Source organism: Peromyscus eremicus, chromosome 2 (assembly GCF_949786415.1).
Source record: "Peromyscus eremicus chromosome 2, PerEre_H2_v1, whole genome shotgun sequence".
Classification (NCBI taxonomy): Eukaryota; Metazoa; Chordata; class Mammalia; order Rodentia; family Cricetidae; genus Peromyscus; species Peromyscus eremicus.
Window position 1 is genome coordinate 141,043,281 of NC_081417.1, and position 20,533 is coordinate 141,063,813.

Consider the following 20,533-nt stretch of genomic DNA (forward strand, 5'->3'; position numbering starts at 1 on the left):
ACCGTGGCAGCATGCACAAGACCTACACAAGTTCAAACCAGACAGGGTCCCAGGACTGAGAGGGGGAAGTGGACACAGGGTCCCACCCCTAACCGAGAAAGTATCTGCAATTGGTACCTTCTGGCAAAGGAAAGATCAGTTATCTCTAATGGAATTTTACTGGGTATATTAACCACACTTCAGGGCAGGCCCATTCCCCAGGAGCAGATGACCAGCACAGAGCAAACTCAACGATACGTTTTGTCTCATTTTGCTTTGTTTGGGCATTTTTTTGTCTTATTGGTCTTTCCTTGTTTATTTTTATTTTAATTTTTGTAGAATTTTTGTGTGTTTCTTGTTATTTTTATTTTATTTTATTTTGATTTTTTTTTAGACAGGGTTTCTCTGTGTAACAGTCCTAGCTGTCCTGGAACTTGCTTTGTAGACCAGGCTGGCCTCAAACTCACAGAGATCCACCTGTCTCTGCCTCCCAAGTGCTGGGAATAAAGGTGTGCCCCACCACCGCCTGACCTATTCTGTTTATTTATTTATTTATTTATTTATTTATTTATTTATTTAAAGATTTATTTATTTATTGTACAGTATATAATCTGGCTGCATATACTCCTGCATGCACGAAGAGGGCGCCAGATCTCATTATAGATGGTTGTGAGCCACCATGTGGTTTCTGGGAATTGAACTCAGGACCTCTGGAAGAGCAGTCAGTGCTCTTAACCTCTGAGCCATCTCTCCAGCCCCTATTCTGTTTATTTTTTAAGAAAGAGAAAGAAAAAGAACATAAAGTTGGGTGGGTGGGGAAGTGGGGAGGATCTGAGGGGAACTGGGAGAGGGGAAAATATGATCAAATATATCATGTGGAAAAAATTTAGTGAAGAAGATAAATACATAAGATTTATTTATTTTATGTGTATGAATGTTTTTCCTGCGTGTATGTATGTATGTATGTGTACTACATGCCTTCGTGGTACCCATGGAGGTCAGAAGAGGGCACTAGATCCCCTGTGACTGGAGTTACAGATGGTTGTGAACCACCATGCAGGTGCTAGGAACCAACCCAGAGTTCTCTGTAAGAATAAACATTCCTAATCACTAAGCCATTTCTCCAGCCTCCTAACATACTCTTGATGACAGCTACAGTGTTTCCCAGAGTGCATGGTTGTCTCTTGCCCTCTTTGAATCATTAAGAACAATAATAACAATGATATATATGTATATATATAAAATTTATTGTGTGAGAGCATGCACATATCATTATGTGCATGTGGAGATCAGAGAACAACTTGTGGGACTCAGTTCTCTCTTCCCACAATATGGGTTCCAGCACTGAACCAGGAAGTCAGGCTGGGTAGTAAATGCCCTTACCCACTGAGCCATTTCACTGGTCCTGGATCAACTTTTTAAAAATCACACCATTTAGCCAGGTGGTAGTGGTGCACACCTTTAATCTTAGCACTCAGGAGGCAGAGGCAGGTGGATCTCAGTGAGTTCGAGGCCAGCCTGGACTACAAAATGAGTTCCAGGACAGCCAGGGCTACCCAGAGGGGAAAAAAAAGTCACATCATTTTACTCTTTCCTTAGTACTATTTCTTTTGGCATGAAATTATATCTAGTATGTTCTTCCTGTCTCCCCCACTGGCCTGTGAGCTCCTGAGTAAAGAACAGGGTCAGAGGAGCACATCATAGGAACTTCAGAGACAATCCTGAATGAAGGAATGAGGAGACACCGGGAAGGAAGTGCCCAGAAAGAAAACAGAGCTAAGGGTCTGGGTCTCGGTGGCTGGTCTGCTGCAGGCAGGCTGTGTCTGGGTCAACAGCTGGGGTGGGTGGGGTAGGAGGCCAAAGCCTCTGCAGGCCTCAGAAAGGGGGAGCCCCACAGGACACCAGCCTCAGGGCATGCCTATTGCAGAAGGCTCATTCCTTGAATATTAACTCGCTGCTGGACTGGCAGCCCTGACTACTTCTGAATTTTTCACTGTCAAGGCCAGTGGCTGACTGAGGATGGGGGGTTGGGAGGACCAAGCATCTGCATCCAGAAGACCACATACTTTTATGTGTGGGTCACATGCGACTGCTTAGTAGGGGCTTGCTCCCAGGTGGCTGTGTGCTTTGCTGTGTGCATCTACATGTCTGAGCATGCATGGCTTTCAGTCGGCCTGCAGGGACACAGGTGAACTGGGTTTTACATGCTATCACCACCAAGCTCAAATGAAGGAAGAAGGTAACCCAGGGACCATTGAGCTCCATTGTGCAGACAGAGGGAAACTGAGGCCAGAGGGATACTTAGGTCACACCAATAGTCCAAGGGGGACAGAAAGCCATGTCACTATGCTGGGCACAGAGGACATGCTATACCAGAGAAGCCCAGGATACAGCCTGCAGAGGAGACAGACGTGGATATGAACAGGAGGGGGTCTGTTCTGCCTTGCAGGAGGGGGAGAATGTTAGAGAAGATGGGAAGGGAAGACTTGTGCTGAACTTACACTAATTGAAAGCTCAGCAGGCAGAGAGAGGGGAAAGGGCACCAGAGGCGGAGATGCCGCCTAAGCAAAGGCATGGAGGCATGAAACAACCTGGCAAGTTTGGAGAATTACAAACAGTGCCATTTGGCTGGAGAGGAGCCTGCATGGAGGGCGGGCTGCAGAGACAGGCTGTGAGGGAGGTGGGCTTCGACCCCAGGAGGCTTGGTGGGCCCTGAGAGGGGACTGTGTATTAGCTTCTTTGCAGGGCTATAGGGATATCCTCATGTACCCCACTGCAGGGCTATAGGGGTATCCTCATGTACCCCACTTCAGGGCTATAGGGATATCTTCATGCATCCCACCACAGGGCTATAGGGGTACCCTCATGCATCCCACCGCAGGGCTATAGGGATATCCTCATGCATCCCACCACCGGGCTATAGGGGTACCCTCATGTACCCCACTAAAACAGACTTGGGTTTTTTACTTTACTGAGAAAAAGTGAATTCAATAACAACAAACCATTTTGAGCACTTAACTATAAGCCAGACCCCACGCTGGACCCTGAGGTGACAATTCTGAACGAAACACATGTGGTCTCAGCTCTGTATCCGAGATGCACACAGGCAGGTAGGAATCTTGGCCCAAGAAATACTCTGTGTCCGTATTCTCTTAAAACCTTCAATCTGATTCATTCTAAGCCTTTTCCTGGGAGTTTGCAGAAAATTCCATCTCAGCCATCCCTAGACTCCTCTCCTTCCTCCTCCACAAGCTCGTGCAAGAATCGGATGCTCCTGCCTGCACCGAGGAAGAGCTGCCCCCTGCCCTGGCTCATGTTAGCCCCATGGAGAGGCCTGCTGTGCTGGTCCCTGTGGGGTTCTTGAGAGTCACTGACCCAGCTCTTCCCCTGCCACCTAGGGAAAGTGAGGCCAGTATCTCAATACCCAGACCCCAGTTTCCCCCGGTGCATTACCCCCCCTCCACCTTGTCATCTCTCAAGGACATCTATCTCTACTCACATTCCCCCCCTCCCCTGCTGCTCCCTGTGCAACCAGTTGCCAATCTCTTCTCTCTTTGTCCTCTCCTGCTCCTCCCTTGAAAACACCTGGCACAGCTGCTTCCAGAAGGTCAGCTTTTTCAAAAGTAGGCGGAGCCGTCAGACTTCAAGCAGCCACGGTGTGCTACCCAGCACAGTTCCCCCAGGCTAGGAAAATCAAAGACCTTGCCTACCAGCTTGGAAGTGGGAGGGGGAAGACAGGAAAAGCAAAGCAATTAATATCTCCATAAGCTGTCCTGCAGAATGACGGGCAGCTGGAGTCCTAGGTGGAGACTGCTCTGTGAGCAGTGGAGGTGTGCTGGGGGCTCACCCCTCAAATGGCAAGGATTAGGCCAACTCAGGGAGTGCTCAGATGGGATGGAAAGGCAGAAGGAGCCACCAGAGGGATGAAGTCCACAGAAGGTGAGGTTAATGGGGAAGAGGCCACTAAAGTCCCACGTGTGGAGTTTATCTGGACCCCCGAGAAACCATAGGGATATTTTAATCACGAGAGTTACACTGCTAGATTTCTGTTGTAGAAACACTGTGTGTCTATCAGGAATAGCTGGGGCAAGAGTAAGAGAAGAGGCAGCAGCTGGCAGGTGCTTCGGGGACCAGTGGCTGGGATAGACAGAAAGGAGGTTGGAAGTAATCCTGAACAAGGAACAGACAGAGCTTGGAGCCGGAGTACACCCATGAGATGGCTCCTGTTTCCAGTGAGGGAAACCCTGTTGATGAGGATATCCCCCTGAAGGGTGGTATGCAGGTCCTCAAGGAACATCGAGGGAGAGGGAGGAGGCTTAGCGCCTCTCCTCCCCCCCTCCCCTTCTGTCTTCCGCGATTCCTCAACTTCCCACTAGATGGTGCGGGAGAACGGGCTCCGCCTCCCATCGTCCGCCCCTCACCCCAGAAGGATGGCCCTCGACTGGGACCTCCCAAAAGCCGGGTCCCACGAGTGTTCAGCTCCCCTCATCCCTCAGAAATGGGGTCTCAGCTTAGTGGTGAGGCATCGGCCTAAAGACCTCTCTCTGCCTAAGCGCCGTTCTGTGGCACCCCGGGTCTGTCTATACAAGGTTGTCCCTGTGCTCAGGACTGTCTCAGCCTCTCCAGTCTCTAAGTCTGTCTGGCTCAAGCAGACGCGTCCTATACCTTAGGTGTCCCATTAATGACCTCGCCCCTGCTGACTTCCTATCCCCCACCCCCGACGCCTTTCCTCTCTGAACCAATGCCAGGGTGGAGGGGCTGGGGCGGGGGTTGAAGGTCGGGGCTCATTCCTCTCAAATCTGCTCCATGCCCCGGCATCCAAGCCCTCTAAACCTTGGGACTGGGTGGAAAGTGGACCGGGGGGGGGGGGGGGTGGGCAGGGCCAAGTTGGAGGCGGGGCCTAGCGTGAGGTCGTGGAGAGGAAGACTCGCCTACCCTAAGGGAAGCCAAAAGCGGTTCTGGGCGTGGTCAGTAAGGGCGTGGCTAAAGTGAGGCTGGGGGCGTGACCAACAGCTGGGTGGGCTCTGGGTTCGTGAACCTGGCAGCTCTCTCTGCTCTCACTCTAGCTGGCGCAGTCACCAGAGGCCTTCAGTCCAATAGACAAGACACCTCAGCAGCTCCTGGCCCCACTTAACAGAGGCCGCACCCAGCTCTTTGGAACTGCCAGGCCTGGTGGGAGGGCGGAAGGGGACTCATCTCTGTGCCTGTGCTGCACCCCCTCCATGGGTGGTGACGCTTGCGCCCTCGTGGTTCTACCATTTCTAGGTGGACAGCTGGAGGGCCTCAAGGCTTGAGCCCCAAAGGAGGAGCTGTTCAGGCTCCTCCGGCGTCTCAAGCTTCCTCCACCCCCTTTCCTGCTGTTCTGTGCTCAGACCTGGAGCCAGTTCTAAAAATAGACAGAGGCGCTGGAAAGTGCCCACCCAGGAGGGGGTCAGGGAGGTCTGAGTCACCAGTCCGGAGGGCCTTTTCTCGCATCCCCCGCGGGAGCAGAGGCAGTCTTGATGGCCCGGCTTCACTCCGAGTCTCTTGGCTAGACCTCGCTCTTGGCCATGCGGTGCCCTGCTTCCAGGCCCTGTGAGCAGTAGCAGGCCCAGCCGGGAAAGATTAGGAGTTCCTTGGCCTGATTTATTTGGTTGTTTTTGTGTGTCTGGCTGCTGAGCCTACCCCTGGCTGGACAATCACGTCTGCACCTGCCCCTACCACCCAAGTTCATTAGACTGTTCTGGGCTTCTGGGTGTGGACCTGGACGAGAAATGGCCCATCTGGGATCTTAGACGTTCTAGAACAAACACTCCCATTTTACAGATGAGAAAACCGAGTTACAAATGCATGAAGGGGCCACTACCCAGCAGACCGTGTTCGAGAGCCTGATACTCAGACCTTTGTCCTGCCTCTTAGCTGGCCACGTCTTAGGGCCTGTCCAGTGAAGCCGAGGAGGATACCAGAATGATGGCTTGCTCACCTGTAAAGTGAGAACAATGAAACCTACTTAGTACTATGCTGCTGCTGAGAATACTTTTACAAAGTAGCAGTTGGGGCTGGCAAGAGGGTTCAGCCAGTAAAGCATTTGCTGCACAGTCCTGACGACCTGAGTTCGAACCCCAGTCCCAAGTGGAGGTGAGAGGACTGACTCCACACCGATGTCCTGGGACCTCCAGGTGAGTGCGCGGTATGTGCATCGGCTCCTTCATCACACGCGGTAATCAATAAAAACTGTTAAGTAGCAGCGACGGATTGGGAGCAGCGCTTGGTTCAGTCCCGGCTCAGCCAGTTGGTTTCCATGGCTGACGTCTCTCCTCTGTGTGGTGTGGGGGTTCAGCTCCCTGGAGGAGTTCAGCTAAAGTGGTGCGGGGCCCTTGGATGGATACAGAACAACTGGTACACTGAGACATGTCCTGGGCCTGAATGCTAGGAGATGGGGTGGCACACTGAGCCTCACACAGGTCTGGCTTCTCAACCCATTTGTCACTCCGGGGAGCAGGCATATTTGGGTCCTCAAGGTTCCAGACTTGGGGGTTGGATAGGCTCAGAGTCCCCAAGTTCAGCCTTCCCTTTGGCCAAAGGACATGGAGCACCTAAAACCAAATGTACCCAAGCAGACCCTGGCCTTGAACCCAAATACCCACTTCCACTCCAATCCCTGTCCTCTTTTGTCCCCAAATACTGATGTCAGGCCTTTCCTGAAGGTCAAGGCTGACATATCACAACATCAGTTTTTATTTTTTTTATGTGTTACTTCAGCCATTTGACAGAAAAAAAGCCATCATATCTGTCAGAAATACCATTGGCTTCTTCAAGCTACGGAAAGGCAGCTAGGTACATAATAAAACAGGGCAGAAGCCAGGGCTCGGAGGAAATGTCAGATGAACATGGCTGTGAGGTATGGGACAAGAGTCCTCAGTACATTACCAGACCCCTCACTAACGATGAAGACCACTGTGATAATTAGCATCCTTGAGTCTTGCCTATGGACTTGGTTTCATCTCATATATTGTCTCATTCCATCCTCTCAACAGAACACCCCATTCAACAGCTATGGAGACTGTGGCTCAGAGAACCCAGTGAATTAGCCTAAGAGAACAAAGCCAGGACATTGCAGAACCGGGGTCGGACCCGCTCCCATCGTTTCTTTTCGGTCTTGGTGGAAAAGCTGGATGCATGCCTGCCTCACTGCGGCAGCTTGTCTTGCTAGGCAAGCTGTCAGGCCCCCACAGCCTAGCCGAGGGCACCACTGGAAGGAGGGAAGGCCAACATCAGTCAGAGCTTTTCTCTACCCAGAAATTCCAGGGTTCTACGAATTTGTGGATCTATGAGTCTAACCGTCTGAGGCTATTGCATGCAAAGAAAGAATGTGGGAGGAGTCTCTGGCTACACCCATCCTCTCATGCCTCACCAGGCACTGGCTCTGGTCCTCAGAAAGGGGTGGTGGTGGTGCCTCCTTTATACTTTTTATTGAAAAAAAAAAAACCCACTTAGGCTCTTCCATTGGCTTTAGGGAAATGGTGCCCAAACCAGGTCCTTCTAAGCCTGGTGCGCAGAAGGGCACTAGATACTCTAACCAATCAATAGTCGCTGCTTACTGGTTCACAAGCATCTCTCTCAGATCTCCTCTTTATCCTCTCCCCTCTGAGCGTCTGCCCAGATGTGCCTGTCTGGGAGACTGGTCCCAGTTGCCCCCCCCCCATATCCCCAAGTGGGAAGGAGGAGAAAACAACCTAAAGCCAACGTCGAGGGGGGAGCAGAAGGAAGGGGGAAGGCCGCCAAGAGCTTGTGTGTTCTGTGGCGCTGAGGTTGCATGCACTCATTGTATGTCTGGAATAGCTGCTGTTTATTGGGTTCCAGGAACTGTGCTCAGTACTTTACGGGTACTCCCTTAGCAACCCTCCTTGTGAAGTGTGGACAATTCTATTTTTCCAACAAGAAGAGGACTCTCACTTCATGAGGGAGAGTAACTTGTCAAAACTCCATACTAAATAGATGGTATGGGTGGGATTCAACCCCATTTAGCCCAGGGACAATTCTTACTTGATTTTTTATAGGTGAATAAACTTTTTTTTTTTTTTTTACAGAGTTTCACTGTGTAGCCCAAGTAGCTTTGAGCCTGTGACCCACTTCGCCTCCTGAGTGTCTGGGGGTCCAGGTCCTTGTCATCAAGCCCAGCCTTACCATCTCCTTTAATTCTTTCGGTGACCATGAGTGATAGAGGAGGCGATGCTTTGAGAGGAAGAGGTAAGTCATCACCCCGAGTCACAGTCAGCAAGAGCCAGAGCAAGGTGTGAAGCCCAGGCCCAAACTCTGATATCATGCCTGCCCAGGCTTCTCAGTGTGGCTCTCTGGGTGAGTGTCACCTGGGAACTTGGTGGACTTTATGGATTTAGAAGCCCGACACTCTGTACCAAGCCCTTCCCACGTGACAGCAGCTGCTACTTCAGGGGCTGCCATAGCCCGGCTGACAGAAGTCGCGAGCAGAGCTGAGCTCCCAGCGCTCATTCTGAGAGGTAAATCTTTGTATCCCCACTGTCCCGGTAGGGCAGCTGTGGTAGTGCCATACGGTGGGAGTGCCATACTGCCTAGAACGGTTGGGGGGCTCAGTGATGTAGCGTTGTCCCTTTTAACAAAGGAGTGAAAGGAAGCAAGGACTTGCTGGGACTCTTGTCATGTGGGCTCTTTCTTGGATAGCGCTCTGTCCTTTGGACTTGTCCCCAAATGACCAGTTCAAATCCATGTTCCATCTGTGTCCTCTGAGAGACCTTGTGCTGATTATTCTCCTCCTCTCCGCCTGCTTCCTCACCCTGAGAACGGAGCTGGTAATAGTGCCGGGGCCTCCCATGGTGTTGTGAGACTAAATTGAGTTTTCCGTAGACAGTACCAGCCAGTGCTTGATATGGGTTCAATAAATGTTAGCAGAGGTTATTAAAGGCAAGAGCAGGGTCAAACTCTGGAGTCTTGGGTCTTCTAATGACTCCCATCCCTGGTCAGAGCTTAAAGGAGGTCATGGGATTCTGCAGAGCCGTACTGGCTCTGGTAGGCAGGGAGGGTTTCTCAGCTTTCTACTCTTGACTTTGGGACCAGCTGCTTCTTTATTGGGAGGAATGTCCTGGACACTGGAGGCTGTTTAGCAACATCTCTGGCCCAACTCTGGATGCCAGTGGCACTTTTTCCTTCTATTAAGACAGTGTCTTCATACATTGTCCATGTGTGTCTGGAGGGGTGGTGCAAAACTGCCCCTCTGTGAGACCCACGAGCCGTTAGGCAAGGTTCTTTTTTTTTTTTTAAAAAAAAAAAAAAAAAAGATTTATTTATTTTATGTATATGGCGTTCTAACTGCATGTACACCTGCAGGCCAGAAGAGGGCATTATAGAGGGCTCTGAGCCACCACATGGTTGCTGGGAATTGAACTAGGGACCTCTGGAAGAGCTGCCAGTGCTCTTAACCACTGAGCCATCTGCCCAGCCCCCAGGTAAGGTTCTTTTAGCTGCTTTCACACCAGGCATGGTGGGTCAAGCTGGGATTGACAGTTTAACCTTCTGTTGCAATGGGGACTGAGGACTGGACTAGGGTTGCAGAGTAAGGAGAGGGGAAATGTTTGCACCTACCTTTTCTCCATGGTTCATTCAAAAGAAGTAGGAAGAGCCCAAAGGGCCAGCAGAGCTAGGGCAAGGAAACCTCGAGGGTCTCCCTCTCCCAGCATCCATTTGCACTGGCCATCACCATGTCTACAGCTTAGCCTCCTGGGATCCGAGCTCACCTTTCTAGAACATCCAAGGTAGCCATATTGAACAAAAGCCTGGTAATATGGGCAACCTGAATAAAATGCCCTGACCAGGCCTGGGTGGCGGGTGACCATTGCCAGTCCTTAGTCTGCTGTGGCTCTGCAGGACAGGTGGGCATTAGCAGAGTGGAGCACTGGCCCTCCCCACAGGACCATAAAACTGACAGCCAGTGGTAAAAGATGGGTCTCCCTGCCCCAGGAACACAGGCAGCCGTGGGGACGTGGTGCTGTTGCTGATTTAGGGCAGGGAGGAGCGTGAAGAATGAAAGACAGAAACAGTCAAAGATAGAAAGCCGGACTTAGAAACAGAGCAATGGCTGCACGTGGTGGTGCAGGAGGAGGCAGACGGAGGTGGGAGGGTCATGAGTTCAAGGATAGCCTTGGCTACAGAGTAAGACCTTGGTGAGGGTGAGGGTGGGGAGAACACTGCAGGAGGATATATTGGAGCCAGAGAGAGATGCTTAGTGACAGAGACAGGAGGAAGAAAGAGAGAGACCAAGAGGCAGAGAAACACTAGCATGAAAGTCAGTGACAGGGACAGGAGCTGGGGACCAAAACTCAGAGGGACCCTGAGAAAAAGACAGAGAGAACCAGAGACATAAGAGAGAACTGCAGATTTAAACACAGATCTCAAGGCAGAGAGACACGGGACGGTTTGAAATAGAGGTGACTGTGAGAGAGAGAGAGAAGGACAAGGTTACAGTGAAGGAGGAGAGAGATGATGGACACCATGAGACAGGACAGAGACACCAGAGCCACGGAAGGATGAAGAAGAGAGTCCTGTCTGATTCGGGAGCTGCGTGTGCATGTGTCTGCATGGGCACCCTCTCTCTCTCCCTCCCTCCCTCTCTCTCTCTCTCTCTCTCTCTCTCTCTCTCTCTCTCTCTCTCTCTCTCTCTGTGTGTGTGTGTGTGTGTGCTGTGCCTCCTGAAAGTGCAGCTGCAGTCTATCTGGGTGCAGGGTGGACAGGGTACAAGTATAACCCACTCAGTCACTAGTGAATATCTGCAAGACGCCGGGCTCAGCCATGGTGCCCTAGGAATGGCCGACAGGATGGGTTAGAAAGTTAACATGCAGACACACACCAAAGCCCTGCAGAGCTCTCCACTTCCATGTGACATAGACCCACTGGGACTCTTCCACCCTGGGAAGTCAGGATGGCACTCAATAGAGACCTGGGTGTCAAAGAGCCAGCATGCAAAGACTAGGGGCAGACTCCTCTGGGAAGAGAGAGGAACAGGCGGAAAATCCCTGTGCCAAGCCAATGTGGTGGGTCATGGTTTGGAAAGAACGTGGGAGGAAGCTCGTGGGGGTAAGGTGAGGGCCGGCAGCAGAGGTTAGATCGTGAAGGACTTGGTAAGGCTGGAGGGACAAAGCTTGGGGTCTCAATTTTTAAAAACTATTTATTATTATTCCACGTGTAAGACTGTTTCGCCTGCATGTGTGTCTGTGTGCCTGGTTCCCATGGAGGCGTGAAAAGGACATTTGATCCCCGGGAACTATAGTTACTGATGGTTGTCAGACACCATGTGGGTGCCGGGAGTTGAACCCAGGTCCTCGGGAGAGCAGCCAGTGCTCTTAACTGCTGAGCCATCTCTCCAGCCCTCAAGACTGGGGTTTTACTCTAGGTATAATGAGAGCGGAAGGGCAGCTGACAGGCTAGGAAGCAGCTTCCTGTCTGCAGGGCTAGGGCCCAGGGTGGGGGTAGTGAGCGGCAGGCGGAGCACTCCAAAGCTCTTGCTGTGGTTCTGGTAAAAGGTGCTTATGACTTGGGCAAAGGTGGGAACAGTAGACGTGGATGGATGTGGTCTGTACTGTGGGGGTAGAGGGGACAGGCATGGGGGCGGGGAGGGGAGGCAGGAGCCAAGTGTAGCCTTCAGCCCGAGCATCAGAATGAATTATGGTGGCATTTACTGGGGGGAAGCAGCAGAAGCAGATCTCTGATGAGCAATCCATCAGGTGTGATACGTCTCAGGGTGTGTATGCATCTGTGCTCATCTATGCCAAAACCTAAGTGTGCATGTGTGGTCGGGGATCCCTGAGTAAACCTGAGACATCTGGGTCACTTCCGCTTGGATATGTGGGGGCTCCTAGGTCTGTCCTGGGACTGGGCTCTACATTGGCCCTGAACCCTCCCCCGGCCCCAAGGGTTGCCCCTGCCATGTGGGGAGTCCCGGTGGCAAGCTGGGGTAACGGAAAGGCTCTTGAGCTTTGCCAACATCTGTGCACATTACCCCAGGCCCAGGAGGCTTTGGGAGCCCCACCCGGCAGCGTCAAGCAGGCTCCAGGGCAGCTGGTGGCGATTAGCAGCGTTGATTACCTCGTGGCGATGCCATCTGGGGCAAGGGCACTGAGCCCAGTCCCATGGGATACCCTACTGGCTGATGTGTGGGGCTCTCTGGGGCTGAATGCATATAAACGCGTCGACATTGCTGCATTCACGTCTGAGTGTAAGTGTGGTAGTGTGTGCATACCTGTGTGTGCCAAGATTCTGCAGGGATCTCTGCTTGCACAGTGGAAATATCTGTGTTTTTATGTGTATGTCTGTGTGCACACATGTACACATGTCTATGTACATACATGTACCTGTGTGTGCACACTCAAATCTATACAGTTTTGTTTCTGTTATTATTATTATTTTTTTTTAGTACTGGGGAGTGAGTCTAGTCTTGTGTATGAAACTGCTCTACCACTGATCCAATATTCCCATTCCCAGTATATATTTTGAGAAGATGGACCTGTCTGTGTTTGGATATATCCAGGAATCTTGCTCTGTGCTGTGTGTGTGCTCCCGTCTGTATGAACATGAGTGCCGACAGATGCATGTGGAGTGAGCACACACAGGGGCTGTGTGCACATGCGTCAGTGTGAAGCAGTGTCATGAGTACATCTCTCGACTGTTCCCTAGGTTTGGTGGTTCATATGTACACATCGCTAGGGTGCTATAGAATGTTCTCTGGGCATCACTTTCTCAGGCTCCTGCATCTTCAACTCTGAGAGCTCTGGCATGGGGCATGAGTGAGTGAAGAGTGGGTATGGCCAGAACAGTACAGGGTGTGATCCCTCTGCTTGCTGGCCATGGTCTGCACTCTGCCGCCAGAGCCTGACCTGCCTGTGTTCCTTCCTTTTCCTGCCTGCTCCAGAGCTGGGCAGTACTCCATTAGCAATCCGACTATGCTTGCCCACCCCTCCTGACAGAGCTTCTGAAAGCCCCACCTCCTGCACTTCCTGCCTGCTGAGCTCAGCGCTTCCCAGGCCCCACCACTGCCACCACACATCTGGGCCCAGGCTCAGTGCAGGGACCACAGTGGGGCGCCTCCATGGCGTAGCAGCGTGGTTAGGGATTCCACTGACTCAGCACCTCCAGGGGATGGAAGTGGGAAATCCCAGGGCTGTCATGCCTCTGCCTGGGTTAGGTGGGGTCAGGGACTACAGCTATGCCACCTACCCCCAAGGGGAGCCCATCCTCACAGACTGAGGATCTTTAGTGGCCTCCTTCCTAACCCCAGCATCCAAGACCTCTTCAACCCATTTTCCATGGTCCCCCAACTTAGTGCTAAGAATTTTTTTGCTACCTCCATGAAGAGACTGACCAGCCTCTTCCTCCTCTGAGGAGTCTATTGTTCACCCAACCTCAATTGTTTTTGCTTCTTTAGACTCTGGATAGAAAGCAAACCTCCCCATCACTTAATGCCCACCCCCAGCCCCTGCTCACCCTGTCCTCGGCTAAGGATCCCAATAATGAAAATAGCAGCAAGTGTCTCTCCTGTGCCAGACCGCGGACCACGGCTAAGCGTTCGCACAGATGTTAATGAGTTTCCTTTAATGAAGCTGCGCCAGGGAGATGCTGCCATCTCATCTCCCAGATGTGCAAATGCGATTAGAGATAAAACGTAGATTTGAACCAGCCCTGCTGCGCCCAGCTACTCAGGAGGCTGAGGCAGGAGGGTTGAAAGATCTGGGCTTGGTTGGGTGTCCGAGCACTCTGTAAGCGGAGGCAATGGGGCTCTGTGAGTTCAAGGCCAGCCTGGTCTATAAACGGAGTTTTAGGACAGTGGGAACCTATTGGAAGGAAGGAAGGAAGGAAGGAAGGAAGGAAGGAAGAGAAGAAAGGAAATAAGTTAGTTCTAGGTCTGCAGTTCAAGGCCAGCCTGAGCAACTTCGGGAGCCCTTGTGTTAAAAAAAAAAAAAAATCAAGGCTGTTGGGAAAGGGAGGTTGCAGGGGTGACTCAGTGAGTAACATGCTTGCTCTACAGGCGAAGACCTGAGTTCGAATCCCCAGCTGGCACAGCAGGGTTCACCTGCAGATCCATCTCTGGGGAGGTGGAGACAGGTGGATCCTTGGCCAAAAAACGTAGCTGAATCAGTGAATTCCAGGTTCCATGAGGAAGCCTGTCTCAAGAAATAAGGGAGCACGCGCCTGAGAAAGACACCTCTGGCCTCCACACACATGTGCATAGGCGTGTGCACACCTGGACAAATTTATACAGAGCACATACACACCACAAAGGCTGGAGGTGTAGTTCAGGGTAGGCAAACTAGGTTCACTCTCCAGTTTAAAAAAAAAAAAAAAGTTCAAGGGTCATGGAGATGGCTCAGCCAGTAAAGGTGCTTGCCATCAAACCTGGCATCTTAGTTTGAGCCCCAGAACCCATATAGTGGAAGGAGAGAACTGACTCTACAAGTCATCCTCTGACTTCCACACATGCAACATGGCATACGACTTTGCCTGTGCACACGTTCGGTGCATACACACACACAAAATAAATTAAGTTTTTACAAAGCTGGAGCAGGGATCTGAGCCTTTCCAATCTCGTGCAGTCCAAGAGGAAAAAGATCATACTTCTGTAGAAATGAGGGCAGAGCAGAAGGAGTTAATTTAGCACAGGGTTGGGGTGAGGGGGTGTTGCTTGTCTCTCCTCCCAATGCAGACAGAGGCACTACAGCCTAGGAATGCTAGGCCCAGGCACTGGAAAAAGCTGACCACTGAGGCTTGGTCAGCAGCCACGTCGCGAGTTCCACGGCTATGGAGGAGGGTCCCTAACCCTCTCCAGCTTTCTGGGGTCCCAGCCAAGGAAAAGGAAAGGGGGGCACAAAGGAGGTCCCTTAAACCCAAGGCCTAGCTCTGGGAGCGCCTGGCTTGGCCTCCTTCCCGCCAGCCCGCCGCAGGCGCCCCTTCCAGGGCAGCTCTGGGCACGCAGGGTCCCGCCTTGCCCCGCTCGCCCGCGGGCTCACCTGGCTGGGGAAGCGGGACGGGTGCGCCCCGGGCGCAGGGCCAGGCCAGGAGCGCGGTAGTGCAGCCCAGCAGCCAGCGCCTCCGCAGCCGCCGCCGAGCCCTCGCGGCCTCCCTCCTCCTCCAGCTCGGCGGGCCGGCCCAGCTGTGTTCCATTAGCCTCTTGGCAGGGCCCCAGCCCTCCTGGAACCGCCCTCTTCCCCCTCCAGGAGCGGCCGGCAGTCCCGGCAGGCGTGCGCTGCGCGGCACTCAGCCGAAAGAACTCGGGACGCGGAGAAGCTGGGGACAGCACAGACTGCCAGGGAGAGATCAAGGATCCCCTTGCGGGCCGGTGGACCCAGGGCCCTGCTTCCCCTAGCTGGCGGCCTTGGGGCCGCCAGGATTTCTCAGTGAGGGGTTTCCGGGCCATTGGTAAGTGGGCCAGGACTGGGCTGCTTCTCGCTGTAGGCTGAAAGGGCATTTTCTGCCACTGACTCGCTATGTGACCTGGGGCAAGTGGCATCGCCTCTCGGAGGGCCTTAGTGCTCTTCTCTGCGGCAGGGTGGTCTGGAAACTCCATGCTGGTCCTGATGTCTCTGCCTCAATCTGTGTTTGTGTTGAAGGGGGCAGGGTCTCTTTGGAAGCATCCCTCTAGCTATCTCTACAGCCCTCCACTCAGGCTGGGGCCTGGGAATGGAAGCCAGAACATGATGAGCACATCTATGTTCACGCCTCCACATTGCATGCACATGCTCCTCACAGCCGGCTATCCTTCCATTGGCTGTCAGGAAGGGAAGGCCGGGGTAGGGTTTGCAGAGTGGGAGATGAACACCCTGAGGATGGGAGATGGGGGGGGGGGCACAGTTCCATCCCAGGGAGAAGGGAGGAAGAGTCTAGCCTACACACACCCTAAATATTGGGGTAAGGGGTCCTTTTTGTTGTTGTTCTGTATCCAGCAACAACGTTGGTAAGTTAGGATCGCCTGGGACGAAATCCGACTTGCCTAAGAAAGTACCAACAGGAAGGGAGGAGGGGTGCTCATGAGCTGGCTCTGCACAGGAGTGTGTATGTAAACTCTGGGCTTATCAGTTCTCATGTCTGTCGGCATGCCTGCGTGCAGCTAGGTTTGACTGCATAGTCCTGGTACCTATGTGCCTGTCCGCCTATGTGTATTGTATGGACACACATGGCTTTGTGCGCTCATGATCTGCCTGTCCTGGAAGAGACCAGATGATATATGGCTCTGTTGGCCACTTGCTGAGCCTGCATTGATTTATCTGGGCCCATCCATCAGGGTTTAATAAAACCAAAAGACGAGCATCCATCAGCCTGGGAGGTTGGCAACAAGGTCCTGGGCCCTGGTGACCTGCTCTCCCGCCCCTTGTACCCACAAGGGGAAGCTTTCTTGGCCCATACACAGCCTTATGATCTCTGCCAAGAGACTCAGTCCAGTCTTCGGCCCCTGACCTTGTAGGTGCCTGGCAGGGCTACCTCTGCTCAGCTGAGCACGGCTCTCCAGGTACTGGGCTACTGTATGCCAGCACAGAGCACAGTTGTGCAAGCTCTGGGATTCATCCAAGCATTTTGATAAATCGCCTCTGCTCAAGGCCCCCCACTCTCCCAGCCCCTGTGGTCTTTTAGGACCCTCTAGATCCCTTCTCAATCCTGACACAGCCAGAGGGTGCCTGGGCCCTGTTCCTGGGCTTCAGCCAGCCTTCTGCTCTGGCTGGTGGGTGTCTGGGCCATACCGGTAGCTAAATATTTGTATTATCACCTCTGCCCAGATTCTCACTCCAGGCCTGTGTGGGGCCCCTGAGAGGGACGGACACCAAGCCCTGACCACTGCAGTCCCTGGTATGCGGGTCCCACAGACTGCTGCCACTTACCCACACATGCAGTTGTCCCTTGGGCACGTTGAAGCCCACCTTCCCTGTTTCTGGTTGTCAGGTGCCAAGGCTGCAGCTGATCTCTCTGGACCAGCATGTTGGCATCCTGGGCTCCTGGCTTGTGGCTGCTCGGGCTCTGGGCCACCTTCAGCCATGGAACAAATACAGGTGAGCTGACACAGACCTGCTTCTGGCTCCCTGCACATAGGTGGCCACGTATCTCTCAGTCATGTGGGCATTTATGGGCAAGTGTAGGGGCTGAGCTCAGGTTAGCTTCTGAGGTGTTTGCATACTTGAGCCTGTGTGAATGAGCTAGTGTGTGTGTGTGTGTGTGTGTGTGTGTGTGTGTGTGCGTGTGTGTGTGTGTGTATCTTGTCTCTGAGTATCTCTGGGTTTGCGACTTGAGAAGTGCAGTACATTTGTATGTACTCTTGGGTCTCTGCAGGGGAAGAGCAGCCCCTCTCCACAGCACATCCTTGCACTTCTTGCTGGCTAGCCAGATAGGAAGGAGCAGGCATCACACTCTCTCTACGAAAGGCAACACTTCCAGAAAGCTGCCCAGCCCCTCTGTCCTTCTTATGACAATGACTCCATCCTCTAGCCATAGGCTCCTCCCTTGCACCAGCCTGGATCTCTGATGACTGCCCACCCCATGGTCCAGGCTCTGGACAGGGAGACGGTACAGTTTTCCAGGGCCCAAAGCCAAGGGAAGTTGACCAGGTGATTTGCCTGGCCTTGCTGGGTGCCCTCTAGGCCTGGTGGTTGCACCACCTAGGCAGGAAGGAGCCCAACTCCTCGGCCCAAGTCCAGGCATCCAGGGTGGGTGGGACTGCCTGTGTGTGTGTGTGTGTGTGTGTGTGTGTGTGTGTGTGTGAGTGTGTACAGGCACATGTGTGTTTTCAGCGTGTGTATCAGAGAGTTTTGCTCTCCTCTCCCTCACTGGGTCCCCTAGAGGGGCTGGGGCAGAGGATTTCAACATCTGTAAGGAATCTGGGCCCATTGCCAAGGGTGAGTCACCCAGCACCGAGGCGATGCTGAAGACAGTGATGGTCCTTCCGGCCAGACTTGGGGGTGGAGATTCCAGTGGGTCACTGTGCCCAGGGACACAGGGCTCTGTCTTTCGACTCGGCTGGACAGGGAGTTGGCTATCTTCGGGGCGGGGGGGGGGGGTGACGCGATTGGCTTGGCCCAGCCTTGCCACCAGCTCTGCTGGGAAGGCTCGATGATCTTAGCCCCTGTCTCTTGGATTTAGCACCTCCATCAACACCAGCCCCAGGGAGAAGGAGTCTGTAGCCACCAGCCTGTCCCTTTGGAGCTTCAGAGACTTGTGCCCTTGTTCGAAGCTCATACCTCTTTCGTATGCCTTGTCTGGCCTAAGGTCTCGATGGTACCTTGAGCTCGTGGCCCCCTCAGCCTCCTGGTTTCTTTCTGTTGATTCACTAGCTGGGTATGCAGGTGAAAAGTCATTCTGGTAGCCCAGACTTGTGTCTGCATTTTCTACTGTGAATATGGGAAGTAGAACGTCACCAGGCCTAGGACATGTGTGCCAGTGCACGTGGCAGCCCTGGGGACATGAGTATGCATAGCTCATGCATGTATAGTCATGTACACACAGTTGCATGTAACACCCGGTGTGCATGGAGATAACATTTCTGCATCCCTGCACTGTTCCTCTGCCCCCGTCTAGGCAGAACACATGGAGGAACATGGACATATCCATGACTCCCCACTGTCTGGGCTCTGAACCACCCAGGGTTCCTTTCACTCCTTGTTGGCCTAGCTCCAGCTGGGGTATTGGAAGGCTGTGGTCCTGGGGTTCTGGTCCTGTTCTGCTGTTGACTCATTCAATGGCTTTGGAATGGGCCTCAGTCTTCCCGGCTATATGCTGGGCTCTTCCTGAACAGCCAGGGTCAGAAGGCAAGTGTGAGCACAGCCTCAAGGCAGAGACTATGAACTTGTCCCCTCCTGGGATCCCCAGGACGCGCCCCCCGCCCCCCGACAGCTGGCCTCCTGAGTTCCTAATGCTCCAGGCCAACTCTCTCCCAGGTGAGCGGTGCCCAGCTTCACAGCAAGAAGGACTCAAGCTGGAACACAGCAGTGACCCATCAACCAACGTGACTGGTAAGTGTGGCCTCAGCTATCCCCTACCCCCTTCCTGGAGCAGCCCCACTTCTCACCTGCCCTTCCTCTGGTGTCCCTAAGGCTTCAACCTAATCCGCCGACTGAACCTCATGAAGACATCTGCCATCAAGAAGATCCGCAACCCCAAGGGGCCACTCATCTTACGGCTGGGGGCTGTCCCGCTGACCCAACCCACGCGGTAAAGGACTCTGGGTGACCATTGGGAGTCCATACCGACCTCAGCCACATCCTTGCACCTCTGGATGTGAGGCCCAAGTCCAGGGCCTCCCTGGAGGCCGTTTTGAGCATTCCCCTGCCCAAAGTCTACCCGCTGTCCACTCCTGGGCTTGCAGGGTGGGTTTTGTGTGTGTGTGTGGTGCCTGGCAATCCCAGCCTGGCTCTCACTGGCAATGATGGCAGGACCAGGTTTGTATCCCATGGTAGCCATGAGAACCCTAGGGTGATTTCAAGAGCCTGTGTCTATGTGAGTGTGGCCTTGTGTGAAGCCCAACTCCCAGCAGCCCCTGGGCAGTCTGGCTCCTGCTGACCTCCTTCCCTTGCTGTTTATGCAGAACCTCTCGGTCTTTTCCTCAGGATCTCTCCCCAGGTCCATACACCATGCTGGCTTCCTTGGGAGCCCCCTTGCCAAAGCTGGGATGCAGTGCTGAAATAGAAAAAAATTTTAAATTATGTATTTATTATGTGTATGAGTGTTATGCCTGCATGTATGTGCACCACATGTGTGCAGTGCCTATAGAGGCCAGAAGGGGGCATTAGATCCCCATAGACCCCAGTTATAGATGGTTGTGAGATACTATATGGATGTTGGGAATCAAACCCTGGTCTTCCGGAAGAGCAGCCAGTGCTCTTAACTGCTGATCCATCATCTCTCTGGTCCCCTGAGATGGTTTCAAGGATTCTCTGTTAATGTTCCTCTGCCCCATAGGGCCCCATGAGACTCCACAGGGACAAGCTGTTCCATATTTTCACCACCTGGCTTTCCTAGCAGCCAGCGAACCCTTAGTACCCCCAAGGCGCTCAGTGAATGTGTCAAGATGGATGTGTACATGGTTTGTAGGTGTGTGCCGTGCTTGTCTCAGGCGGACTCATCACCTGAGTGCTCAGTGGCTGCTTGTCCCTGTGCCTCAGAGTGCCCTCTCTTCTCCATTGCAGAAGAGTGTTCCCTCGGGGCCTCCCAGAGGAGTTTGCCCTGGTCCTGACAGTCCTGCTGAAGAAACACACCTTCCGGAACACATGGTACTTGTTCCAAGTGACTGATGCAAATGGGTACCCACAGGTGAGCCCACTCGTTCCCTCCCCACTCCTTGGGCAACTGGTTGCATTAATCCATCTCAGCTTCTACCCACACTTGTGGTTTCTGGGGCTTCTCTGCTCCATCCCAGCGCCCACTCTCGGGACTGCCCCCAGTGCCCATCACATTCTTTTAGGATGTTCCTCTCTGTGACCCCAGTTGGCTTTCTCCCCTCCTGTGAAGTAAGCTTGAAGCCCTCGACTTTTCCATGCTATGCCTCTAGAACTCTGAATCCCTGTCTTTTTCTCCC

General features: G+C 53.0%; 1 protein-coding gene across 1 annotated transcript in view; it reads left to right on the forward strand.

The window, feature by feature from the left end:
* The first annotated feature begins 15,226 nt into the window (after positions 1-15,226).
* Col16a1 (collagen type XVI alpha 1 chain) overlaps positions 15,227-20,533 on the forward strand; it is a 52,818-nt gene continuing 47,511 nt past the window's right edge. The window contains exons 1-5 of the mRNA XM_059255044.1: positions 15,227-15,396; positions 16,912-17,018; positions 18,897-18,971; positions 19,053-19,170; positions 20,145-20,268. Coding sequence (XP_059111027.1) covers positions 16,946-17,018; positions 18,897-18,971; positions 19,053-19,170; positions 20,145-20,268 — 390 coding nt within the window. The 5' untranslated portion in view covers positions 15,227-15,396; positions 16,912-16,945. The remainder of the gene's footprint in view (positions 15,397-16,911; positions 17,019-18,896; positions 18,972-19,052; positions 19,171-20,144; positions 20,269-20,533) is intronic.